The 27102-nt window shown below is 53.9% G+C and overlaps 2 protein-coding genes across 2 annotated transcripts in view; one reads left to right on the top strand and one right to left on the bottom strand.

The window, feature by feature from the left end:
* Positions 1–27102, bottom strand: part of CDH23 (cadherin related 23) — a 382425-nt gene that overhangs the window by 98818 nt on the left and 256505 nt on the right. The window contains exons 19-27 of the mRNA XM_039911511.1: positions 26051–26163; positions 22959–23066; positions 18822–19011; positions 15975–16120; positions 15124–15343; positions 13740–13892; positions 10695–10808; positions 8710–8858; positions 499–559 (exon numbers count right to left, since the gene is read on the bottom strand). Of these exons, the coding sequence (XP_039767445.1) occupies positions 499–559; positions 8710–8858; positions 10695–10808; positions 13740–13892; positions 15124–15343; positions 15975–16120; positions 18822–19011; positions 22959–23066; positions 26051–26163 (1254 nt within the window). The remainder of the gene's footprint in view (positions 1–498; positions 560–8709; positions 8859–10694; positions 10809–13739; positions 13893–15123; positions 15344–15974; positions 16121–18821; positions 19012–22958; positions 23067–26050; positions 26164–27102) is intronic.
* C3H10orf105 (chromosome 3 C10orf105 homolog) lies at positions 6192–7164 on the top strand. Its single transcript, XM_029059193.2, has one exon. It carries the CDS (start codon positions 6251–6253, stop codon positions 6674–6676), a length of 426 nt encoding a protein of 141 aa, XP_028915026.1. The 5' UTR covers positions 6192–6250; the 3' UTR covers positions 6677–7164.

Consider the following 27102-nt stretch of genomic DNA (forward strand, 5'->3'; position numbering starts at 1 on the left):
GGAACCTGAAGGGGAGGGCAGCAGGGTCAGGATGCCCCTTGGACACAAAGGGGCTGCCAAATCTAAAAATAAATGCCTCTTCCCAATGGGCTGTTGGAGATAGGGTGCTCCCTTCCTGTTCACTGATCCTGGGAAGTCTACTGGAGTTTTACAGGGGAGAGTGAGGGGTCTACAAGGCAGTTCAGGGTCATAGCTGCTTCGAAAGGACCCCCATCCTTACCTGGACCATGAAGGCCCTTGAATTAATTTGGGATGCTTTACACTAGCTGTGCTAAACAGTGGGTTTCTAGAAATTGGACTGCAGACAGGGAAGAAATGGAATGAAAATGGAAAATGGCCTGTCTGTCTCCAGCTGAGTCCTGGTCCCAGAAGGCCCTTTTCTGGGATGTGGTGGCCAACTGATGGGTAAGGAAGACCCCTGCACAGTGGACCCAAGGCCTGAAGCAGGACCTGGTCTGAGGCCCCACCCCCACCCAGGGGAGGCCAGGCCAGACTCACCGCTGATGATGCGATACCACACTCGCCCATACTCGCCCTCATCGGCATCGGTGGCTTTCAGCTGGGATGGGAGAGAGAGGACACCTGTGTTCATTTCCAAGGCTCTGGGAGGGGGACAACTTCCGTTTGCCCCATCCCACCCCTCTCCACCTTCCACTTCTTGCCCTCCTTCCTCTACCTCCTGCCCACCAGGAGAAAGCACAAGCCCAAGAGTATAGAGGAGGCCTGGGGCAAGAAGACCATCAATCCAGATCGGGGCATGCACGGATGAGGGCATGGCCACCCAGTGGTGACAGCTTTCTAGGATCTGGGGAAGGGGTAGGGAGGACAGGGAGGGACTGGGTGGAGGTCACCTGGGGCCCGGACGGTTCTCAACTGAAGGAAAATCCTGCGGGGGTCGACCACGGGTCTGGGAGGTGATGAAGTTTAATTGTAGACATGGAATGTGTCTACCAGATGTTCTATACTGTACTCTCCCGAATGCTTAGTATGGTGCTCTGCACAGAGTAAGAGCTCAATAAATACCAGCAATTGATTAATTGGTTGAAGTCCTCCAAACTATTTGTCTGTCTGTCTGTCTGCTGGCTGGCTGGCTCAGTGGGGTAGAGAGCAGAGGAAGGGGGTGGGGGGTCCAGGGAATTGGGGGAATGAGTCGAGGGGAGTGATGAAGACCAGGCAGCAACAAAAGGCAGCAGCTTGCAAGGAGTGGGGGTTGGGGAGGCATTTCTAGAAGTCTCCTTCATCTCCCCGCCTCCCGCCCCTGTAGTAACCTGCAGGTTGGCACTCGGTGAATAGAGCCAGGGCAGACCGCACCATTCCAACTTTGGGCTGGGGACGACGCGGCATTCATTCAGCAGAGCCTTGCGAAACTCCCCTGTTCTTTCCCCCAAGCCCTACTCAAAACCCCCACACACTTGGGGGACAAAAGACGCACAGGCCCAGAGCTGGGTCCGAGGGCTTTCGGGAGGGGCAGGGGGACTCGGTTGACTCAGCCTGCTCTCCCATCCTAGCTGTCATCTCTGCTTTTTACTAATGAGCACCTCCTCCCTCCTCCTATAAAGGGCGACCAAACCCTAAGACTAAGGGATGGCAGCGGGGGGAGAGTAGGATGGGGGAGAAATGGACACAGAGAGAACCGGCTCTCCTCCCTCTCTCATCTGACCCTTTCCTCCTCTTCTCACTCTCCTCCCTCCTTCTCCAACCCTCCTCCCTCCTTCCCTCCCTTTCTTCTTCCAATCCTCCCACTTGCCCTGGCTCAAGATGTGCTACGAGGAAAGCTGAGCCCAGGAGGGAGAACAGAAGGCAGTAGAGCTGGAGAGACTTCTCCCAAAGAGAGAAGTTGACTGCGGAGAAGAGGCTAGCCAGCCAGCGCTGGGGACTGATGGAATTTTGCTCTCTGGGGCTGGTGACATTTAAGGTCAGTGCACTAAGACCCTTCTAAACCAGATACCTCTGGGCCCCAAGCTCACTGGTGGGGACGGGATGGGGGACTAGGGAAGGGGCATAGGGACAGAGTCACCAGAGTCTCTCTGTGGGGGTTGGGTAAGTGGGAATACTGCCCTCAGGTCTTTGGACCCTCAAACACCTCCCGTTGTGTCGAGGGAGAAACAGATCAGAGAGGCTGAGTGATTTGGTCCGGTTCATACAGCGAGTCAATATTAGAGCCATTACTAAAACCCAGGAGTCCAGTTGTCCGGGATTGTCTCTCCCTTTGCAGGGATCACCCATTCGTCTTCCTGCATACATTGAATTGTTCAGAACTCTGCTCCCAAGTGCTTAGCACAGTGCTCTGCACACAATAAAAGCTCAAAAACCATGATTGAGTTTCTGTTGGTAGCCAGCTACTGCTACAACTTCGCAGCTCTACTTTTCCCAGTTGGCTGCCATGTGCTATGTTGTGGTTCTTCCCCACAAAAGCCTGGGGGGTGGGTTGTCATTCATCTCCCCAGTTTCCAGTTGGAGGAAACTGAGTCACTGAGATATCTCCCCCCAGGAGAGTTAGTGGCAGAGAACTCGGGTTTCCAGGCTAATTGATCTGGGATCGACCTACTTCCTTCCCCTCCCCCACCCCCTTTCCCTTGCCAAAACAGGCCTGGTTGAAAGTCCCCACCACGCTCAGCTTCTTGGAGTCTGTCCTGTCTTTCTTCTGAGCTGGCACGATGCAGTCTGCAGGGCCGGCTCGTTGCTAAGGTTGCCAGCCGACTTCAGTCCCCACTGGCAGGGCCGTTTCACACATGTGGCCCCCAGAATCTGGGAAGACCTTGCTGTCCTCTGTGACAACATCACGTTACATCCTGTACATCATCACAGGACGCTGCACATGCATGCAACATTCTGTATGATGTCACTGTATTACACCACCTGAACTGGAAGTATTTTTTATGATGTTGTAGTTATCCTGGTGGAGCCTAGAGTATGGCATGATGACATCATGCGGAAGGCCGTTGCAACTCTTGGACTTCTAGTGTTCCTCCGGCGTCACCCCTGACTACGACCATCACTACACAGCCATTGCATTCCTCTCCCTGGGGTGCTGCCCTCAATGGGTGAGGGATTTTCCATTTTTAACCACCACCGCTCCTGCTCCCTCTGACATTGTAAGCTCCCCAGGCTGACCCAGGCCTTGTCACCCCACTGACCATAAGCCCTGAGTGGGGGGTGCTAACTTCCAGGAATTCAACCCCTCCCCAGTGGGTCCCAACTCCCAGAGAGGGACAGGGTGCAGTGCTTGCAATCCTGAACTTGGGGAATTTTGAAAACTGGTCACCCCATCTCTAAAGCTGGGTCCAGGAGGAGCAACGTGGCTTAGTGTATAGAGCACCGGTCTGGGAGTCAGAAGGATTTCAGTTCTAATCCTAACTCCGCCACTGCTGTGCGACCTTGGGCAAGTCACTTCACTTCTCTGTGCCTCAGTTACCTCATCTGTAAAATGGGGATTAAGAATGTGAGCCCCACGTGGGACAATCTGATAACATTGTAACTATCCCAGTGCTTAGACAGTGCTTGGCACATAGTAAGCACTTAACAAATACCATTATTATTATTATTATTATTACTATTATTATTACCTCATCTGTAATGAGAGATTACAGGGATTAAGACTGTGAGCCCCATTTGGAACATGAACTGTGTCCTACATGATTAGCTTGTATCTATCCCAGCACTTAGTACAGTGCCTGGCATCTAATAAGTGCTTAACAAATACTACTGGAAAAAAAGGGGTGAGGGAGGCTTGCTCAGGGCTTTAGGGTGGAGGTGGTCCTTAGCAAGCTCAGTGGAGCCAGAGTGAGCCTTCAGTGGAGCCAGAGTGAGCCTTGGGAGGATTGGAGAGCTCAGCTTCAGCTGTATGGCCATCTGGGGTCCGGTATGGCCATCTGGGGTCCTCTGTCACATTAACAAGGAGCTGCTGTCCCCCACAAGATGGAGAGCAGAATTTTGGGTAAAACTAATCAGTCTTCTAAAGGTAGCAGAGGAACTAGATTAACACTATGTCTCTAGTCACATCTGGATGTGAGAATGAAAAGCTGTTCATGATTTCCCACCCCACCATGCTTGGCAATCCTCCATCTTCCATTCCCCAGACACCACCACCATCATCATCATGATCCTGATCATCACCATCACCGTCATCGTCATCATCATTGTCTACGGTGTTTGTCTCTGCAAACATAAGCAGCATTGGACTCCAGGTCATTATTCTCCAACCCATCATGGTGGGTCTGGAGACAGAGGTACAGAGGTCACACAATGGGTCAATAACTGGTTCTAGTACCTCTGTGTACAAACCTCCTGGCCAGGGCTCTGTCCCTGGGCTATGTGTGATGGGTGCTGGAGCCAAGGTGGCCACTCAGTAGCTATGTCAGACAGTCAGTTATTCATATTTACTGAGTACTTACTGTGTGCAGAGCATTGTTTTAAGCACTTGGGAAAGTATGATACAATAATAATCAGACACATTTCTTGTCCAAAATGAGTTTATAGTCTTTGTAATCTGGGATGAGTTGCCTCAATTCCTGGGCCTATCTGAGGAGTGGGATGCTCTCCAAGGTTGCTGTTAGGCAGACTGGAGTTGGGGTTTACCAGCCTGGGCAGTGTGAGGGGCAGAGTGTTCAGAGAGCTGCCTGCAAACCCAAAATGATTCCTGGCCATTTCCCCGAGCAGTTTTTCTGCCTAAGGAAACCGGAGGTGAAACCGAGCAGGACCAAAGTGTGACTTCTTCTTCCCAGCCTCCCCTTCCAAGAGGGAAAGGGTCAAGTCCTGGAAGTAGATGAGACTGGTCTCTGGACTTAGGTAGGGGAAGCGTCTTTCCCCACAGAGGCCCCAGCCCTTTCCAGGCTCCCAGCTGGATAAGAGGATTTCCAGGGCTCTGGAGCTAGGTCTGGAGTGGAAGAGGGAGGGAGAAGCAGCATGGCCTAGTGGATATATATCAAGGACCTTAAAATCAAAAAGACTGGGTTATAATCCCAACTCTGCCATTTGTCTGCTGTGTGACCTTGGGCAAGTCACTTCACTTCTCTGGACCTTAGTTACTCATCTGTAAAATGGGAATTATGACTGTCAGCCCCATGTGGGTCTGGAATGGTGTCCAACCTGATTATCTTGTATCTACCCCAGTGCTTATATTGTACTCTCCCAAGCGCTTAGTATGGTAAGTGTTCAATAAATATGATTGATTGACTAACAATAACTGCTTAACAAATACTATTAAAGCAAAAAATAGAAAAGGGGAGTGCTGCCCCAGGCCTGCAAGGCAGTATGGTAGGGCGGGGAGCGTGGCGGGGAGAAATGGGAAGGGGATTCTGGGTTCTCTTCCACTGTGAGAGGCCAGAGCCCACAGGGAAGCCAGGTGGACTCTGGAAACAGGGATGTAGTCCTTTGGCTAGTCCTTCATCCTCCAGAAATACAGTGAACTTGTTCTGATAATTCATGGTAACAATAGTGAGTTTAATCCTGCGGAGGGAAGGAAGAACATGCTGGGTTCTGGGGAAGAGGCCAGAAAGTTTCTCAGTCCTGGGCAGGTCCATGCTGCTTTCCTGGGCTGGGAAATGCCCACTGAGCCCCTTGCAGCAAGAGGGAATTGGACCAACAACACAGAGGTGGTTGGAGTGTGTGTGTATGTGTGTGTGTGCGCACGTGCGTGTGTATTGGGGGGCTTAGCCTTCCCTCTAGCCACGCATATGTTTCGCTCCAGTTCCTAGCTCGGCCCCTGTTTTGTGGCTAGGCAACTTTCGCCAATCCACCGACCCTCGCAGGGCCTTTTTTTCAAACTGAAAGCCAGAGCTCTTTCCCTGCTCTGATGCTGCCCTCCAGCAAGGCCCTTTTAGAGCACGGCCACTCCAATATCCACCACACCCTTGCAATTCCTTGGAGTAGCCTTCCAGGAAAGTCCCAGATGCTCTGCCCCTGAAAGTCAGTTTGCACCAGCCATTATTCAGGTGAGGAAACTGAGCCTCAAGGAAGAAATGGGGGAAGGATATCCTTGCCCTCCATTGCAGTCCCCATCTCGACTGTAAACTCACTGTGGGCAGAGAATGTGTCTGTTATATTGATATATTGTACTCTCCTGAGTGTTTAATGTAGTGCTCTGCACACAGTAAGTGCTCACTAAATACGATTGCCTGACAGTGGGCCATGCTGGGGAAGGATAGTGGGTAAGGGTCGATTTCTTCTTCCCCCAGTGCCCTTCCTGGCCTCTGGCCTGAACTGACAGGGCCTCCCTTCATCCCACCTGCGCCTGTGTCCGTCTCTGTCTATGTATGTGGCAGAAGAGATGAATGCTGAAGAGGTCCCCGTGAATGAGAGCTCGCCGGCCCCTGACATCCTCGCCTTTCTCACCGCTTCGGTGGCCGCTGACCTAGCCCTACCCAGCGTAGCCCCTGCCGGGGCAAAGCCTGATCCCGTGCCCATCATCATCGCCCTCGTCTTCATCTTCCTCCTGCTGGCCACCTGCCTCCTCTTCATCACCCTGTGCAAGCCGGCAGCCCTGGTCCCAGGCCCTTGCAGTCCAAGCGAGTGCATGCCCCATCACCCTGCCAGCCCCGGTGAACCCCGACTTCGTCTCTGGAAACGTCTGGGCTCCCTGCGCCACTCCAGGCGGGGCTTCCACCGCAGCCGGCCTGGCTCCCGGTGCCCCCAGTCTGCCCCCAGCTGGGTCTTCACGGAGTCCACCCAGATGTGAGCCGCAGGTCTACCTTTTGGGTCTCCTCCATTTTGGAGGCTCCCTGAGGGGTTCCTGTGGGATGACTCTGAAGGGAAATGCCCCCAATAACCCCTGTGAACTCTAAAACCTAACCCAGATACCAGGAGGATCAGGAGTGGAGGGTACTGCCCTTGGCCTAGAGACTTGACCACAAACAAGTACAGTTGAGCTCAAGGGCTCAGCCTTTGTCTTCTGAGGGGAGTCTGAGTAGGCAGCAGGGATGTCCTGCACAGGGAAGTAGATCTCTATTGAAGGGGGACCCTGTTGTCATGAGGCAGAGCTACAGAAGCCAAGCTGCTGGGTGTCCAGCCCTCCTTCCACTTCCAAGCCTTGGGAAGTCCCACAAAAGTACAGTAGGGGAGGCTGAGGGCCCCCAGTACAGACCAAGTTCAAAGGACAAGAGTGGAACACTTGCAAAAGTGTTTGAACAGTCAGAGAGGAGAGAGAAGCTGGAAAGGGGAGCAGCGTGGCCTAATGGATGGAGCACAGTCCTGGGAGTCAGAAGGATCTGGGTTCTAATCCCAGCTCTGCTACTTGTCTGCTGTGTGACCTTGGACAAGTCACTTTACTTCTCTGTGCCTCAGTTCCCTTATCTGTAAAATGGGGATTAAGACTGTGAGTCCCATATGGGACTGTGTCTGACCTGATTACCCTGTATCTACCCCAGTGCTTAGAACAGTACCTGGCGCATAATAAGCACTCAACAAATAAAAGGTGGGGGGTGCAGCTCCCCTCTTGTACCTTCCCAAGGAGGGTCAGGGTCTGGGGGGAGAGGGAGAAAGGGGTTCCCAGACCCTTCTCCCTCTATCAGCACATAAACATCCCAGTTGGGAGGGTTTCTGGGGGATTCTTCCCATGATGCCTGTGGAGTTCTCAGTCAGGGATCTGAGGAGGCCAATGGCGCTAGCGTGTGCCCACGTGCTGACTAGGAGGGGGTGGTCTGCGGGTAGTAGATGCATCAAGGTCTTGGAAAGCAGAGGGTGTAGCAAAGGCTCGGGCCACCCCTGGCACATAGACCTTATGCAGAATGGATACTGGGGAAGCCCAGACCTGTGCTATGTCCACCTGCCATCCCACCCCTCGGGCTCAACTCCCTCCCTCTCTCCCTGGAGAAGGACAGGATCCTCTCTGATCATTCCAATTTCTCCCTCCCCACCCCGCGATCCACTTCGGAGTCACTGTCATGGAGATGGAGCCAGCTGGCTCTGCTTCCTCCAGAAGCAGAGTAATCCATCCAGGTGCAGTGCCGGGGGGACCCCATGCCTCTTCTCTAGCTCGGGTGGGTGGGCACGCAGCTCCTGCCAGCCCCTCTCAACTCAGCTGAGGGGGTTTTGCACGGGGCTTGGGTCCCCGGCCCAGCCCCACCCTAGGTTCAATACAATCATCCAGCCCCTGTTCTCTCCAGTACCCCTGATTTCCCGGGCCGATGAACCCGAACCCCAGGGCTGGCAGTGGGGGCAGCAGGTCCGGAAGAAGATGAAGAACACCCCAGTGAGTCTGTGCTCGCTCCCAGCTGTCTCTACAGAGAGCTCCTTTCTTCGCCCAGTGTTTACACCCGGGAGAGCGCAGGACCAGCACCCGTGAAAGTGGCTCTGTCTGGCAGACTGGCTCGGGCTCTCTGGAGCCCAGCCTTCCGGCCATGGAAAAGGTTACACTCCCATCCCCCTGCCCAGTCCCTCCATCCCCCTCTAGGAGGCATGGAAACTGGACGGTGGACCTTGCAGGCCAGCCCAGCTGGAACAGTGTGCCAAAGGGTGGGGCGGGTCAGCAGCGGAAGGAGAGAAACTCTTATTCTCTCTTTCTCTCTAAGTGAGGCTGGGGATGGGCTCTGTGCAGCTAACACATTACGGGTGGGCTGATCCAGACCCTGTCCCCATCTCAGACACCCCACTCTGGTTCCTCTGTCCAAGTTTGCCCTATGTCAGCCCTGCCAAAGGAGGGAAAGTCAATGAGGAGCCCTGCTCCTGTTCCCAGAGCCCCAGATCCCTTCTCCCCCCTTCCCCATCACCTGCCTGCACGATGCTGCTGGCCTCCGGGATGTCCTCGGGAACACTGGCCTCGTAGCTGCTCTGCAGGAAGATGGGCCGGTTGTCGTTGACATCCAGCACGGTGACGTACACTGTGGCTGTGCCCGTCCGCCGCTTCCCGCTGGGGCCATTGTCTGCCAGAGACAGAGGCCCAGGGCCTGCTCAGCCAGCCTATCTATGACGGGCCTCAGGGTGGGAGAACAGGCAAGACTGGCGGGGCGGGTCTCCAGGGAGGCCTCTGACTGTAAGCTCCTAGAGAGGAGGATCTGTGCCCACTTCACCTACACGGCTAGTGTTCAGCCTAGGGCCGAGAAGAGAGTCATGCTTGGTGTTCACGCTCAGACAGCCCCACCCCAAGGAGACTGGGCGTGGGAAAGAGATGGCCACCACCGAAGGGGAATGGGTTGAAGAGAGCCCTGCATGGATCAGGCTTGAAGCATTCCAACCATTCTGGCCAGTTCCATTGCCCAACTGCCTCTGCCCACCGGAGTTCAGGGCACGGGGGACCCCTGGCATAGCCTTGAGCAGGTCAGAAATCTGGGTTTGGACTCGCTTTCGGTTCAGCCTTCACTTATATCTGGGCTGACCTGAAAGTGGGAGTGGGTTGGCCCAGGGGATTCCAATCCATGTAGTCCATGCCTGGTGCTGCTGATGGGGCAGATCTCCCCCATCCTCCTCCTCATGGTTTTCAGGCCACTGGATTAGCATCTATTTCCCCGAGGCGCTCAATAAACACTGTTGCTATTGATACCACTGCCTTTCCTCCTGTTGTGTTTCCAATGCTCTCAAGTAACCAAGGTTCTGGTTTCTCCCCAAAACAAGCCTCCAGGCCAACTGAATGGGCAATCTGAATGGGCAATCCAAGAGTGCCAACTTGGGTGGCGCACAGAAGCTGCGCACTGGAAGAACTAGAGCTGCATTTCCGGGGCAGATCCAGGAGGGCCTCTGAGCCTGAGGCAGTGCCAAATTTGCCCAAGTCCAGTGGCAAAAGTGGTTCCGGCCACTGGTTAAGGAGAGTGAGGATGGAAGAGAGCAGGGAGTGTTGCTGTGGCTGGGATCCCCAGACGAGGCAGGTCGGCCATGTGACTATCCTGGGGGTGGTGAGTGGGGGGCAAGGGGGAGGTCCAGAGGCTCCAGGTATTCTTGAGCATTCACCCAGCCCAAAGCTTTGCCCACCATGTCTTCGTTGGGCTGGGATCCTGCGGGCCATGCTGGCATCCACTGTTTACACTATATCTACATGCATCCCGGCTGGTTGGGTCTGTTCCTGTCCTTTAGGAGCATCAGTCCTCTCCGACCTCCTGGAAGTGCCCCTGAGCTGCAGGACTTCTGGAGGGAGTCTCTTGGACACACTTTGTCATTGTCATAGCAGGACCCTCACCATCCTGCATGTCCTGCAGGACATTCCTGCACCCTCACCATCTGGGGAGTAGCCCCTGATCCTGGGGTGGATGCTATTGTAAAGTGTTCTCAGGAATAGCTCCTGCTCCTGGAGTGGGTGCCATTTTAAGGTGTTCTCAGGAGAGTAACTGGGGGCTTAGAATTCACCTCTGCTCATTGTTGACAAGTCTTCATTAGCTTTTGAGTTGTCCCCCCAACCCCCTTCCCTAGCTTGCACTTAACTTGGTGCTGTGAGCACACACAAGCTCTGCGGGCACACTGGCTGGACAGCCCTGACTCTGCCTCGGGAGTGATCTCATCAGGCAAAGGATGCCAAGACTTTGGGAAACAAATGTGTCCCTGTGAGAACTCAGGGTAGTGAAGGCCCAGTGCCCTGGAACGTAGCTTCATTCCCAATGCAAATGGGGAGCAGGGAGCTAGGTAGGCAGAGATGAAGCTAGGCCTTCTGCGTCTGGGAGAGGGGGCTTCCACAGGGCAGCGGAAAGTCTACTGAGAATGATTTAGAGACCAAACTCCCTGAGGTGAGTCCACCTTTGCCCCCCATGCCCCCTGGGGGAAGACGAGCTCACCAATGGCCTCCAGGATCAGGGTATAGGTGGCTGTGGTCTCCCGGTCCAGGCTGACCACTGTCCTGACAACGCCATCGCGGTAGCCGACGCTGAATTTGCCATCCTGATTTCCTCCTGTGGGGAAAAGATGGTGTCAGTGGGGCCATGGAGAGTTGGGTCCTGGGATACCTGGGACTGGGGAGGTCTGGGAACTGGGAGAACTGGGCCTTAAACAAGATGTGGCTGGGGAGGGCTGGGGCTGGAGAATGGGAAGTGGACCCTGGGAGACCCGAGGTTGTGGACAGCTGGGTCTTGGGAGAGCTGGGACTGGGGAGGGCTGGGAACTGGGAGATCTGGGCCTTAAACAAGCTGTAGCTGGGGAGAGCTGGTCTTGGAGGATGGAAAGTGGACCCTGGGAGAGCTGGGGCTGGGGAGAGTTGGGCCGGAGGAGTGCTGGGACCAGGATAAGCTGAGTCCTTGGGAGAGCTGGGCGTGGGGAGAACTGGGGCTGAGGAGATCAGGGCACAGGAAAAGCTGGGCTTGGGGAGTGCTGGGACAGGAGAAAGCTGGATCTGGGAAGAGATGGGCCCGGGAGAGCTGGGGCTGGGAAGAGCTGCACCTCCGTAGAGCTGTAGATGGGGAGATCTCGGCCTGGAGAGAGCTGGGCCTGGGGACTGCTGGGACCGGGGAGAGCTGAGGCTGGGGAGAGCTTGACCCAGAGAGAGCTGGGACTGGGGAAGGCTGGGCCCAGGGAGAACTGGGTCCAGGGAGTGCTAGGCCTGGAAAAACCTGGGCCTTGGGAGAGCTGGGCTTGGGGAGAACTGGTGCTGGGGAGAACTGGGGTTGGCGAGAGCTGGGAATGGGAAGCTGGCTCTCTGACCTGGGGAATAAATGGGTGAAAGGATAATGGGGAACAGAGCTGGTTTGTGGCCAGGAGCAGTGTGAGAGGGGTGAGTAGGAGAAGGTGTGCTGTCTCTAGGACTGCAAAAGGTCACAGGAGTCTTTAAGGGTAGCAGAGCCAACAGAACAAGCTGGTGCCGGCTGCCAAGGCCCGGCTTCATGAGTCAGTCTCACCAAGGGCCTGTCTGATGGTCACGCGGTCACCAGGAGGGGTGGGGCAGGACACGTCAGCCTGGCCAGCCAAAAGTGCTGACATGGTCCAAGTCTGGCTCCCAAAACCAAAAGAGGAGGAAGAGAGGGTCAGTGCACGGTGACACCCTGGTCTCTGGGCAGCAGAGGGCGCCCCGACCCCAGGATTGGAGAGTTTGGAGGCGCAGGAAGCAGGTTTGGGGGGGTGGGCTTGGGGGGTCGGAAGGAAGAGGGAGAAGGATGGGAGAGGGCAATCTTGGCCTTTTTGAGCACCCTTAAATCCTGTTCCAGAGAGAGAGAGAGAGAGCGCGTGGGAGGGTGCCACACCCACCCACTGCTGTCCTGCTGGTCACCCTGCCAGGGGAGAATCCATCCTGTTTTTAAAGACCCTCCAGAGAAGATTATACTGGCCATGGCCTAGTGGATAGAACACGGGCCTAGGACTCAGAAGGAACTGGGTTCCAATCTTGGCTCCACCAACTGTCTGTTGTGTGATCTTGGGAAAGTCACTTAACTTCTCTGTGCCTCAGTTACCTCGTCTGTAAAATGGGACTGTGAGCCCCATGCAGGACAGGGACTGTGTCCGACCTGATTTGCTTGTATCTACCCCACTGCTTAGTACAGTGTCTTGCACATAGTAAGTGCCTAACAAATACCATTAAAAAAGAAAAACAAAAAAGCCTAGGGCCGAATCTTTGGGTCCTTCCCTGTGACCGGGGAAATGGCTCCGCCCTGCACCTGGCTGCTCTAACTGTCCGTGAGAGGCTCCTGGTGGGAGTTATGGACACTGGCATAGCCCAACCCTCCAGGTTTCCCGGTTTCCATGGCAGCCAGTAGGGAATAAAGAGTGGCTCCAGTCTGTGGGTTCTGACTGTGTGGGTCTGGTTTGGCCAGCTAGGTTCGGATGAGGTTCAGACGCGACTTACTTTTCAGATCAGCAGAGACTGTGGCTAAGAAACAGGCTTGTTGCCTTCCAGGTTTGGTTTTCCCCAGAACTGGGGTTGTTCTGGGGGTCCCTAGGCTACAAGTCCCAGCAATCCACTGGGATAACCAACATGCACATGGAAAATAATAATTATGGAATTTGTTAAGTGCTTGCTATGTGTCAGGCACTGTTCTAAGCTCTGGGGTAGATATAAGATAATCAGGTTAGACACAATCCCTGTCCCACACTCATTCTTGCATTCATTCATTCAATCATATTTATTGAGCACTTACTATGTGCAGAGCACTGTACTAAGAGCTTGGAAAGTATAATTCAGCAACAAATAGAGACAATCCTTGCCCACAACAATCCTTGCCCACAGCGGCCTCACAGTCTAGAAGAGGGGAGACAGACAGAGGGCTCACGGTCTTAATCCCCATTTTACCGATAAGGGAACTGAGGCACAGAGAAGTGACGTGACTTGTCCAAGGTCACATAGTAGAAAAGTAGTGGAGCTCGGATAAGAACCTTTTGACTCCCAAGCCCGAGTTCTATCCACGAGGCCATGCTGCTTCTCATATGGATGACAAACAAGCAGGAAAAAGCATCTCCTACCTCCAGGAAGTGAGGCCTAGGAACACTTCCAGTCTCTCTTGGGTCCACTTCTGCTCTGACGTGGATGCATGCAGTCAGGACCTGAGGGGCTCGGGCTTCACTCGGGAAAGCTGCCTGCAAGACTGGGATCCTTGCAGAGTTCTACCTGGACCACATTCACAGTCCAGGATGCTACACTTGAAAAACACTTTGGGTAACTCCCCTTACTTCCTGGCCAGGTCCAGAAATAACAAGCTTTAGGGCCTGGAAGCCTGCGGGACGGTGGCTCAACTAATATATATTTTTCCCATCAGGTACCTTTGGCTAGTGGGATCTGAAATCAAAGGGTGATCTATATTCTGTGGGGGAAGCAACTGGGGAGGAAGGGTGCTGGGGGGACGAAGGGGAGCTACTGGGTGAGAAGAGGGAAGGAGCCACGCTTGGGGAGAGAAGAGAACCTGTGATAAAATAGCTGAGCTCGGCGTTCAGCCCCACATCATTGTCGGTGCAGTTGAGTCGTGCCACGCGAAAGTCTCGGGGTACATCCTCCGGCAGGGAGACATTGTATATGGCCGGGAAAAAAGTAGGTGTCTCATCGTTCACGTCTAACACTGGGGAGAGAGAAGAAGCAGGGAAGGGTCAGTTCCCTCCTGGAATCCACACCGAGGCAGACAGACTCGCTATTAAGCAATGGGAGAGCCAAGCCTGAAACTCGTAGTAAAGACACACATCGGAACTCCCCGCAGAGAAATTTGGTCAGTCTTCCTGTGGGCAACGTTCTATCGCTGTGTAGGCCAGGCCCTGGGAGTAGCAGGTGTGTGATAGGTGTGTTGTGTTACCCTAGCTAGAGAAGCTCCTAGGGGGCAGGAACTCTGCCAAGTGCCAGGACTCTCCCATCCCTCCAGTTTATATATAAGAGTGTGGAGGGGCAGGCTTATACCACTCTCCAGCCTCCCATGTGTCTGCTTCTGAATGGCATTGCTGTTGTCTTTGACATTGCCATTCCAGGGTTCTGTCTTGGCACCAGGAGGCACCTGGTGCCATTTGCCTCTTACTGCTCCAGCCTCCACTGGGCTCCCTGGGGGACTTGGGATGGCAGCTCAGGCTCTGGGGTCACACTGCCAGCCACACTGCCAGCTCCCACACTGGCATTCTCCCTGTCTGCTTCCCCAAGTCCTTCCTCGGGATGGCATAGGCACATTCTAGAAAGCACCCAGGTGGATGACGTTGCCTAGTCAATGCTCAACACCAGCAACAAGGGCAAGATCTGCTCTCTTCTCTGGAGTTTTTAAAGACCTTTCCTTCCCTAATCTCCCCATGGGCCTCCATCCCATCCCTAATCTCCCACAGGGCCTCCCATCCCATTTCTATACTCCCCAGTGCTTCTTCTGCCCCAACATGGTGTGTAATAACTTGGTGAAGAATGGAAGAGTACACCAGAGACTGCAGCAAAGTGTGAAGTCCCCAGCAAGTTCACCATCTGAGCTCGACGCAATATCCCTCAGCCTTTGGGATCCAGGAGAAGCAGAGCATGGGCAAGATGTCTCTATCTGTTGCTAAATTGTACATTCCAAGCACTTAGTACAGTGCTCTGCACATAATAAGTGCTCAATAAATACGATTGAATGGACAACTTGTGCTCTTACAGATTGGGTGTTGGTTGGGGGTTGTTTTCTAACATTATGCAGTCTCCACCCCTTGGCACCTAGGTCCAAAACGATCCCAGAAGCCATCTCAGGCCCAGCCCTATGCCCTTCCCCACTAATGGGAGCCAGTCCTAGAGATGGGAATAACCCTGGCCATGGGCCAGGGTGTATGGACAGCCAGACCCCTGAAGCTCACCGCGGACTGTGAGGGTGCTGGTGGAGGTCTTGGAAGGTGTGCCGGCGTCACTGGCCACCACCCTGAGGAAGTACTCGGCAATGCGCTCCCGATCCAGCACGACGGCAGACAGCACGAGGCCGCTGCTGCTGTTGATGGAGAAATCCATGCGGGGCATGCCCACCTGCATGCGGTATGTCACCAGACCATTCAGACCTTCATCGAGGTCCACGGCCACCACCTGAGGAGACAGGAAGAGGTCTCGGACTGAGGAAGCACAGCTGGTGGGCCCTGGATGCACCAGGTTGATGGAGCGGGGCAGGGTTTAAGGCATGAGGTGAGGTGCCCAGAATGAGACAGCTGTAGGCACCGGAACCTGGAGCGAGGTCATCAGGCCTCTGGGCTCTTTGAGCCCGTCATTGGACAGGGATTGTCTCTGTTGCTGAATTGTACATTCCACATGCTTAGTACAGTGCTCTGCACATAGTAAGCACTCAATAAATACTATTGAATGAATGAATCCCCAGAATGATGGACAGTGTTTTCTTCTTTTGTGGGGCGGGCAAGAGGAGCACCGTGGGGCAAAATGGTACGGCTGACTCTGAGCCCAAGGTCTGTCAGGGAGAAGACCTTGGAGACAGAACCAAGGCCCTACTGGAGGTTGGGCATATTTTGGGCTGCTTGAGGAAGCTGTGGAGGGCCATACTCACGGACCACTTGGTGTCACCGCCCCCGGCCCCCCCCCATTGCACCCTCAAGCCCCTATTAGGATCCACCCAGGGTTGGGCCAAGCCCCCCGGCAGGAGACAAAATGGAGCATTCTGACCCAGGGAAGGCAGGAGGAGGAGGGCTCTACCCACAAGAAGACCCACCTGGAAGACAGAGGAACCAGCAGGAATGCCCTCGGGCACCTCTGCCACAGAAGGCAGGTTCTGGAAGGTGGGGTCGTTGTCGTTCAGATCCAGGAGGTTCACGAAGACGGTGGCGCTGCTGGTCGCCCTCAGCGGGGGCCTCCCACCTGCCACAGGAAAGGCAAGGCTCCAGGGTGGGTGGAGGGGGCTGGAGGGACCTGAGGGCAGGGGGATGCAGGGACGGGGGCTCTCTCTCTCTCTCTAAGTACTTCACTCTTGAATCTCTTGTCTATGCCTCCCTCTCTCTCTCTCTCTCTCTTTGTTAATGGTGTTTGTTAAGCGCTTACTACTTGCCAGGCACTATACTAAGTGATGGGGGCAGAAATAAGCTAATCAGGTTGACACAGTCCATGTCCTACATAGGGCTCAAAGTCTTAATCTCCATTTTACAGATGAGGGAACTGAGGCACAGAGAAGTATAGTGACTTGCCCAAGGTCACAAAGCGGACAAGTGGGGGAGCTGGGAATAGAACCCACGTCCTTCTGATTCCCAGGTCCATGCTCTATCCACTAGGCCACGCTGCCTCCTCACTCATACTTTCCCCTCGCCTACAGTTCCCTCCTCAATGTAACCCGAAAGAGCTCTCCCCACAGTCTCTGCTAAAATCTCACCTCCCCAGCAAGCCTTCCCTGATAAAGGCCCGGGGCTTTCCCAGGTCACACCAACCTAACGCCCCCCCCTCTTACTAGGTACCCTTCCTCAGCAGCACTCGCGCAGGAGCATAATCCACTGTACAGTCTGTTCTCTGTTCTGTGAACCTCATTTGTAAATAGTTCTCTGCCTGTCTCTCCTATTTCAGTGACCGCTCTTTGTGAACGGGCTTCTTGTGTCTCAGGTATCTATTGTACTCTTCCAACCGCTTAGTACAGTGCATTGCCTGGCATCCGGTGGGCTCTAAATAAATACCACTTATTACTACTTCCACCACTTCTACTTCCACCAGCTACTACAAGTACTAATACGACTCTGCCCCTTGTCAGCTGTGTGACTGTGGGCAAGTCACTTCACTTCTCTGTGCCTCAGTTCCCTCATTTGTAAAATGGGGATGAAGACTGTGAGCCTCACGTGGGACAGCCTCATTCCTCTGTATCTACCCCAGCACTTAGAACAGTGCTCTGCACGCAGTAAGCGCTTAACAAATACCAATATTCATTTTTTTCACTACTACTAATAATACTGGTATTTATTAAGCACTTACTATGCGCAGAGCACTGCCCTAGGTGCTTGGAATGTACAACTCGGCAACGAATGGAGACAGTCCCCGCCCAACAATGGGCTCACAGTCTAAACGGGGGAGCCAGACAACAAAGGGTAGATACAAGGTGATGAGGTTGTCCCACAAGGGGCTCACAGTCTTAATCCCCATTTTACAGATGAGGTGACAGGCCCAGAGAAGTTAAGTGACTCCCCCAAAGTCACACACCCGACAAGTGGTGGATCCAGGATTCGAACCCATGACCCCTAACTCCCAAGCCCATGCTCTTGCCACTAAGCCACGCTGCTTCTCCACTACTATTATTGCAAGTACTATGACTTCTACTACTACTAGTTCTACCATAACTACTCATAACATTCCTCCCCTAACTTCTCCTCCTGTTCCTCCTAGGCTTCTAGGTCCGAGGAGAGAAGAGAAATGAATGCCCCAGCTGCCAGGATCCTACCAATCCCTAACAAGAGGGTATCCCTGTATTTTTTGGTATTTGTTAAGCGCTTTCTATGTGCAGGGCACTGTTCTAAGCACTGGGGTAGATATAGGGTAATCAGGTTGTCCCACGTGAGGCTCACAGTCTTCATCCCCATTTTCCAGATGAGGGAACTGAGGCCCAGAGAAGTGAAGTGACTTGCCCACAGTCACATAGCTGACAAGTGGCGGAGCTGGGATTCGAACTCATGACCTCTGACTCCCAAGCCCTGGCTCTTTCCACTGAGCCACGCTGCTTCCCATTCTCTGTATCCGGGCAGTTGGTCCGAGAGGCCTCGCAGACAACCTTCTCCCCACACAGTGCTGGTGGGGACACAGGTGACTCTCTCCCTAAGTGACCCGTTGGCCTTCTTCACCCACTATTTTCCAGCTTGTGGCCTCTGTTCCTCCCAAGACCACCTTCTAGCTGGACCTTGCTCTCCCCTCTTCTACCTCTGACTCCTGGCTCACACTGTTGCCCCAGGTCTGAAACTCCTTCCTCTACCAAATCTGCCAGTCCTCTCCATCTTCAAGGCCCTCCTAAAATCCCACTTCCTCTTAAGAAGCCTTCTCTGATGAATTTACACTTCCAGTTGTGTCATCCCAACAGCCAATCTCAGCATCGAAGTTTTTTTAAATTCCTATTCTCAGCCCTTACGTACATCCGCATATTTGTTCAGCTATTTCATCCTGCCCGACTTGTACAGTTTCCTGCTTTGTCCTTGTTCTGCCTCCTCACACTTCGCATTCACAATCTATGTCACACAATTCTGGCTCTGGAATTCACACTCCAGTTGTGTCATCCCAAGAACCAGCCTCAGGACAGATGTGTTTTATTCCTATCCTCAGCCCTTAAGTACATCTGTATTCAACTATTTCATCCTGCCAGACTTGTACAACTTCCTGCTTTATCCTTGTTCTTCTGCCTGCTCCCACTCTCTGAACATCATATTTTGTCTGTCAGGGATTGTGTTTCTTGCTTCTGTTGCACTTGCCCAGGGGCTTAGTTTCTTGCACCAGCATTCAGTGGGGGCTAGATAAATGCCAGCAATTAATTGATTGATTGACTGACCAGTGCCAGGGGAAAGGGGGGGGGGCGGTGAGAGGGGCGGAGTGGACCACGTACAGTCAGTGACCGAGACTACAATCCGCCGCATGAGCTCAGCCTCCTGGGGGTTTGGGTTCTCGCGGTCCAGCACGACGCCTGTGGTGCGGATCTTGCCCGTGGTGCTGTTGAGGCTGTAGAACTTGTTGGGGGGTCGGATGCTGTAGACCAGGGTGCCATTCTCGGCCAGGTCTGGGTCCACTGCCACCACCTGCCCAACGAGGAGAAGGTCCTGTTGTTGACAAATGTGATCTCGACTGCCCTGGCTTCTCTGGCTTCCCACATCCCCTGGACCTTGCTGGGTGTTTTTGTCTCCCCCGAGGGAGGGGGGGATGCTAAGAAGGAGGTGTCTGAAGGGGGTTGTCTCTAAGCCTCCGCCCACCACCCTCAAACCCAACCTTAAGGAGGGAGTGGGGATGCTCAAGGTGGCCGGAGTCCTTGAGGCTGCTTCAGATCAAGTGGGTTGACTCAGTTTTCTGGATTGTGCCAAGGTTCTGAACTGTCAAGCCCAGAGGCACTGGGGCTCTGAGCAGCTAAATCCAGAGGAGCCTGGACTCTGAACTGTATGGCCCAGAAGTACTGGAAGGATGGACTACCAAGAAGTATCAGGGCTTTGAACTGCCAAGTCCAGAGGTGCTGGGGCTGTGAACTGCACAACCCAGAGGTGTTGAAGGTGTGAACTCCAACTTCAACAAGTCCTGGCACAAAGTAAGCCCTGATGAGAGGGAACAAAATTAACTTAATTTAAGGAACCAGAGTCAAGCCCCGTATGCTGTGTTCAGTTCACCTGAAATACACACTCTCCCTCTCTCTTTCTCTCTTCCTCTCTTTCTCTTTCTCCCCCTGCCCCCACCCCCGAAGCCCCCCAACATACAAGGTTCAGAACTAGTAGTGAGATTCTTGGGAAACAGGAGGGTGGCTGCAGTCAGATCCCTTTCCCTGCCTTTTCCCCACAGCCCCATCCAGAACTTGATTCCTCTCTGGGATAGGTAGCGGGAATCCTCCCTGGCTTGTTTCCAAAATTCAGGGAGTTTCCAAGGAAAGGGCTTTCCTGGAGCCGGAGGAACCCAGGTGGTCAGAGTCCTCCTCCTCAGTCCCCAGCGCTCTTTTTATGGTATTTGTTAAGCACTTACTATGTGCCAAGCACCGATCTGAGATCTAGGGCAGATACAAGCTAATCAGGATGTACTATTTATTGCTATTGTTTTAATGAGGTGTCCATCTCCTTGATTCTATTTATTGCTATTGTTTTTGTCTGTCTGTCTCCCCTGATTAGACTGTAAACCCGTCACTGGGCAGGGATTGGCTCTATCTGTTGCCAAATTGTACATTCCAAGCACTTAGTACAGTGCTCTGCACATAGTAAGCGCTCAGTAAATACTACTGAATGAATGAACATAGGGCTCACAGTCTAATCCTTTGGTATTGATTCCTTCAGGGGACACTGGATTCCCCGCCCCCCTCCCCCCCGGGGGCTTTCTGCCCTTCTGCCCTTCCCTCTGCACTTCTCACACCTGTCTGTGTCTCCCCCAGCAGAAGTGACATTCTAGCTCCTCATTCTGTCCATCCCCCGGAGCCTGTCTCGAGGTTCTTTTGTCCCCCAGCAGCCCTGGGCACCCTCTCTGGCCACCCTCTCAGCTCTGCAGCAGTGGCGGCAAACAAGATCAATAGCTCTGGGGGGTGGGGGTGGTCTGCACAGTTCCTCAAGGCCAAACCAGGAGAGTGCCATTCCTCCCGCTACCCCAGGGCAGGGGCCAGCCAAAGTCGACCCCTTTGTCTTCTTTGACAAGGGGGTTTGGGGCTCTGGCAGCAGAAATCCATTTCCCTCCCTCTGCCTAATCCCCTGAAGAGGTGTCGCTGGGGTTGCTGGAGCAGAACAGATGGATGGTTTGTCTAACCCCGCTCTCATCGTCCCAGTCCTGGCCCCTCCCGTGGTGGGGGGTGTGTGGAGGGGGACTGGAGGAGGACAGGGAGCTGGAGGTGAAAGCTACTCTCCTAGTTTGAAAGGGATACCGCTGCCTGGCTAGTCTCCTGAGAGCACTCCTGACAATCTGATGGCCCTGGGGGAGTAGGGGAGTTGGAACCCCTGGCTCCAGACCTGGATTTGCCTTAGATTGGCTGGGTGGCCTGGAGCAAAATGGCTGCCCTCTTTGGGCCTGTTTCCACAGCTGTGAAAAAGTGTCAATCCTCGCTGTGCCCCCATGGGGAGCATGTAGGAGATCAAGGGGGCAAGAGGGAGTGGCTCCTCCTAGCCCATGGTTGGTCATTCAAGGATGGCCAAGATTAATCAGTCTGGGGTCTCAGCACTGGAGGAGAGATACGGATTCAGACCTAATGAAATCTTCTCACCTTTTCCAGCATGGTGGTCCCACCCATGGGAGATCCTGGTCAGACTCTGAGAGGAGTCACTTGGATTAGTGGTTTTGGGGAAAGAGCCCAGGTCTAAGCCAGTGGGGTTAAATTGTCTAGTTCACCTCTGTTACTGGTCTGCTGTGTGGCTTTGGGTAAGTCATTTTCCCTCTCTGCACCTCATCTTCCTCCCCCATAAGCTGGGGACCCATCATTCGGGTCTCTTCTCCTTCCTGAGCCCAGCCCAGCCCCCCGGGGCGATGTCTTGAGCCCAGCCTGGACCTCCTGGGGCAATGGCCGGAGCCCAGCTTGAACCCCTGGAGTAATGGTCTGATCCTGGGGCCGTGAAAAGTGACTCCCCCCTCCTTCCCACCCTGTGTACTTTTCCCCACTGGACAATTTTGTGGATTCTTACCGCTTTCCTCTCATTTATTTCCCATTTCAGGCCCGTCATTTTTCTCCCGTCCTGACGGAGAATAATTCTCTCCCTCTCCCCTCTCCTTTATTTTGCTGGAGGGCTCTGAAAGGCTCTAAATCAATGCCGCACCAAGAGGTCCTTGAAGGAGGTTGCTGGGGAGGGGAGGGGAGGGACAGATGGCCCCAAACCACACTCACCAGGCCCTTGAATGTAGACACTTGCGCCCAAGTGCGCGCACGCGCGCACACGCACACACACACACATACCCCTGCCCGTGCATACACGCACGTACACACAAGCTTGCACACACGTGCCTCTAAGGAGCACACACACATACACCTCCAGGCACGGGTCCTTTTGCCAAGGGCAGGCTCGGTGAGGCCGAGGCCGCTGCTGTTGCTGCTGTCACAACTGCCGTGGGCTTGCACGAGCAGCTCAGGTCCTGGACTCTGCAGAAGGACTCAGCCCATTTTACGTCAGGTTGGTCATGAGTGGCAGCACCAGAAATGCCAGGGGGTCATGCTCTCGGTGCACACCCAGCCTGCCCAGGTTACTTCACACTTAGTGCCACTCGTACTGGCCTGGGCCGCGCAGGGAGGTCTTGGGGGCAGGCATGCCTGAGAAGGATTCTGGGGCACCTTGCAATATGGGAATGCCAGTGTCTAAAGGGAAATGTATGTGGCTATGGAGGGCAGAAGCTGGAGTCCTGAGCTTCCATCTTAAGCAACCCAAGGGAGGGAGAGGGTAAGGGTAAAGGTAGAAGGAAATTCAGCTCTCTGGTCACCCCCCACCCCCCGTATTTAAGCGCATGTCCCTTAATGAGTAAAAGCAGGTGGGCGATTACCTTTCCTGGATGTTAAGGATATTCTCTGGTCTGGAGGAAGGGGTGGGACCAGATGACCTCTAGAGGACCCTCCTGCCCTCCGAGACTAAGAATCTATGTTGAAGCAGCAGTGGGGCATCAGATCCACTTATATGGTAGATGGATGTTTTTTCCATTACAGATTTGGGGTTTATTCTAGTAAGGGGAGGAGGATCAGGGACCTCTCCTGGACTGGACAAGGGAGGCAAGGGGCAATCAGGGAGTGATGTCAAGTTGTCTTGGTACAGCTGGCAGAGGGAACCAGGAGTGGCTGCATTATTTGGAGGCAACTGGAGGTAGAGGGTTGTGGCCCTAGGGAATGGACCAAGTTGCTTCAGGGCAGGTTGGAAGGGGCAGTGTCAGGGCTGTGTGGGCACCCCAGAAGAGAAGGTTGGCCCTGGGCAGACCTGGTACTCTGACACTGTAATCGTCACTCTGGAGGGTCCTGGTGCCCACTCTGGGGCCCCTAAAGCCTGCTGGGAGGGAGAGAAAGAAACTAGTGAGCATCAGCCCGCCCAGGTTCCCCTACCGTGGTAACGTCAGAGTCAGGGGGCGTCATCTCCACTAGGTTGATGTAGTAGGGAGCATCCTTCCACGTGGGGTAGTTGTCATTGATGTCCAGCAGGGTGATGTTCACCTGGAAAATCACGAGGAGTGTAAATAATAATAATAATGGAATTTGTTAAGCACTTACTGTGTGCCAGGCACTGTACTACTAAGCACTGGGGTGGATACAAGCAAATTGAGTTGGACAGTCCCTGACCCACATGGGGCTCACACTCTTAATCCCCATTTTACAGATGAGAGAACTGAGACCCAGAGAAGTGAAGTGACTTTTCCAAGGTCACACGGCAGACAAGTGCCAGAGCCAAGATTAGAACCCATGACCTCCTAACTCCCAGGCTCGTGCTCTATCCACTAGGCCATGCTGCTTCTAAGCGACTCATCTCTGAGTCTTCACCAAGAAACAAAGGGAGGAGAAGTTCCCAAGGATTGGCAGCAGTGTCAGTGTCTGAACAATCTAATAGCCGGCTCTCAAATAGCCTGCCTTGGTGCTGGGCCAGTGCCCAAGGGTGGGACCAGTGCTGGACAGAGACATACCCTTCTCTAGACTGCAAGGTCACTATGAGTTGGGAATGTATCTGTTTTATTGTTATATAGTACTCTCCCAAGAGTGTAGTACAGTGCTCTGCTTGCACACAGTAAGGGCTCAGTAAATATGACTGATTGACTGATTGATTGATTAAATCTGGGGGCAAGGAGGTTTTAGCTCCAGGTGTTCCTTGGTCCAGTCACACTGAGGCTGGAGTGTGTGCGTTGAGAGTTCTGAACCCGTCGTTGGGTAAGGATTGTCTATTTGTTGCTGAATTGTACTTTCCAAGCGCTTAGTACAGTGCTCTGCACACAGCAAGCGCTCAATAAATGCGATTGAATGAATGAATGAAGAACGTAAAGCACATGCTCTGCTCCCTGACACATGGTCTACTGGGCAACTGGGACCCCTGAGGAAAACAGGTAATCTCCCCACTCCCAAGCCTCAGAGGTCTCGGGGCAGTTGTCCCAGCAGCTCCCAAGGTATCTGTGGCCCCAACCATGCCACTCGGTTCTTCTGAGACCAGCGGGGTGTGAATATGGAATGGAGGGAGCCTGTCGCCACTCCTTCCCAGGAGATCTCTGTGTCCAGGACAGGGTCCTGCCCCTGGAGGAGAGGCAGTCCAATTCCCAGATATGGGAATGCTTGGAATGACATCAAGGAGTTCCCTCCCACCAGGATGGCCCAGTGAGAAGCAGTGTGACCTAGTGGAAAGAGCACTGGCCTAGGAGTCACAGGACCTGGGTTCTAATCCCGACTCTGCAGCATGACTAATGTGTGACCTTGGGCAACTCAGTTTCTCTGGACCTCAACTTCCACCCCTGTAAAATGGGTATTAAATATCTGTTCCTCCTCCCCCTTAGTCTGTGAGCCCCGTGTGGTAGAGGGACTGTGACCAGCTTGATTATCTTGTACCTATCTCAGTGCTTAGTACACTGCTTAGTACAGTGCTTAGTACACAGAAAGCTGAGGAGGTCAAGAAGCCAGCCCGTGAGCCACCAGCCAGCCTTTGGCCAGGCACCAGTTATGAGCCTGGCCTGGCAATGGATCTGAGAGGTGTGGGATAGGGAGGGAGTGATGCAGGGTGGCAAGGGCAGAGGAAGGTGCCAGGCGAGGAAAAAAAGTCAGAGATCCAGCCAGGCAGAGGGTCGTTGTTGGTGGGGAAGAAGGCTGACTCACAGGTTTGGGAACCCGAAGCTATTTTTTTCGCAGCCTGTGTCTAACCTGATTATTTTGTATCTACCCTAGTGTTTAGTACAGTGCCTGGCACATAGTAAGCACTAAACAATTACCATTTTAAAAAAGAGAAGCCCTCAGGCAACCACAGAGCCGTGGGACAGGTCAGGATATGGGCAGAAAAGTGAGCTGGAAAAGGAGAAAAGGTCTAGCTTGTGGAAAGCAGAAGTTTGGGGGACAGCATTTCTGTTCACATTCAGCTATCCAGTGGACTGCTGTTTCCCTGGGGAAAGGGCCAGGCCCAGGTGGAAGGATGGGAGAACTGGACCTGGGGTAGGAATTAGCCGAGGGAGAGGCTTGGGCAGAGACGTACGATGAGAGAGCATTTCCCAAACAAGAGAATTTCAACCCTGTGCTGACACCCATCCAGACTCCCCTGGTGAGGCTGACACCTTCTCCAGACCAATCCCCACAGGGACCCTATCTGACACTGCCAGCATTATGAAGATGGGGTGAAGTGTGGGACGGGGCGGTCTGAGACACTGATTGCCATGGCAGCCTCTCGCCAGGCGGGCTGGCATTAGCAACCTGACAGCTCTCTTAGGCGCCACAGGGCACTTCTGTTCAGGCAGATGGACCTTAGGGGTCACACTCCATTGTCTGCCACAATCAGGGTGAAGTTGCAATTAGGGAACGGAGGAAGGGGAAGTCAGGGGCACACTCCCAATCCACCTTGGGCTCTGGGGGGAAGGCAGGAGGGAGGAAGAAGAAGAGGAAGGTGAGAGGGAGGGCATCTGGGGATGCTGCAATCCGGGAGTCTGGCTTGAGCTCCATCTGAGTTACTCCGTCCATGCTTGCCTTGCCTCCAGGGTTTGGTCTTCTCTTCTGTGAAATGGGGATGACCCCAGGGGCCCAGGCTGGACAGACTCATACTTACATCTGGTCAGACCTTAGGGCTGCAGGATACTGAATAGGGGTGGGGTCTGCCACCTGGCTTACAATTTTTAGCCCTCCACCTGGTCCTGAATTGGAAGAGGACCCTGTGATTCCCTTGGTGTCAGGTCCTGGCTCTACCAGGGAACAGCTCCTTGTTCTGTCAAGGAGCGCTCTGCCCAAGGGGCAGACTTGCACCCAAATCCTGCACCCAGTGATACCAGCTACCTTGCCAACCAGACACCCCTATTCCAATGCTTGGGAGTGAGCTCTGGGATGGGCCCCCAGGGGTCTCTTTCACCTTTTGGGTCCTGGAGTGCTCCCTTTGGTTGGCCTGAGTCATGCCCAGGCCTGGCACCCCATAGGTCTGAGAGCCAGTGGTAGGCCCGGCAAAATGGGGAGGGAAGGGAATGACTCACAGTGGCGATGCCAGTTTTCTGGTTGTGGCCCACGCCTCCATCCACAGCCCGCACAATGAGAATGTACTCTGACTTGGCTTCGCGATCCAGTAGGGAGGTGGTAGTGATTTCTCCTGTGGGAAAGAGTGAAGGGGCAAGAATTGGAGGACAGAAGAGCAGCCCTGGAGTCAAGTTAGGGGTTGGGAGGTGGGATTTGTTGACAAGCATGGGGAGGGAGTGAGCTCCCCAGCCCCCATGACCAGCAGGCCCTCCACCATGGCACTGGGGAGAGCCAGGAGGTAGATCACGGGGCTCATGGACCCCGCTGTCTTCCTGCCCACTGTGATCTCCCCATTTCCCAGGACTCACTAGTGGCCCTGGGTCTGGTGCAGGAGAGCAAAGCTAGAACCACAGCAATGGCGACCCCCGGCCAGGGCTGATGACTTGGGTAATTGGCAGGGCGAGGGACAAATCAATCTCCAAAAGGTTTTAAAGTACGAACGAGTTGGGATGATGGATCACTCCTCCTTTCTGGGAAATTAGATTCAATTAGGCCCACCTGGACAGGGTGACGTCAGCTAACATATCTCCAGCTATCTATAGGGAAGCGCCTCATCCTCGGGGGCCTCATGCCAGGGGATAGGTAGTGGGGCAGTGACAACACCTTGAAGTCACTTGTATCTTGAGGGCTGGGACCAGATCGCTGTTCTGGGAGCCACCCGGAATAATGACCAAGTCTGGTCCCAAGCCACCCCAAGCCATACCACCTGTCTATCCCAGCTCTGCCTCATGGAGCCCCTTGAAGTTTCCACTTGTCAGTTCTCACTGTGTCCCTGAGAAGGAGGGAGAACAAATGATCATTCCTCCTACTGTTGTTTTTTTTCTTAATGGTATTATTTAAGTGTTTACTGTGTGCCAGTCACTGTACTAAGCTCTGGGGAAGATACAAGGTAATCAGGTTGGACACAGTCTCTGTCCCACATGTTGCTCATAGTTATAAACCCCTTTTTAAAGATGAGTTAAGTGACTTACCCAAGGTCACATAGCTGACAAGTGGCATAGTTGGGATTAGA

This window comes from Ornithorhynchus anatinus, chromosome 3 (assembly GCF_004115215.2).
Source record: "Ornithorhynchus anatinus isolate Pmale09 chromosome 3, mOrnAna1.pri.v4, whole genome shotgun sequence".
Classification (NCBI taxonomy): domain Eukaryota; kingdom Metazoa; phylum Chordata; class Mammalia; order Monotremata; family Ornithorhynchidae; genus Ornithorhynchus; species Ornithorhynchus anatinus.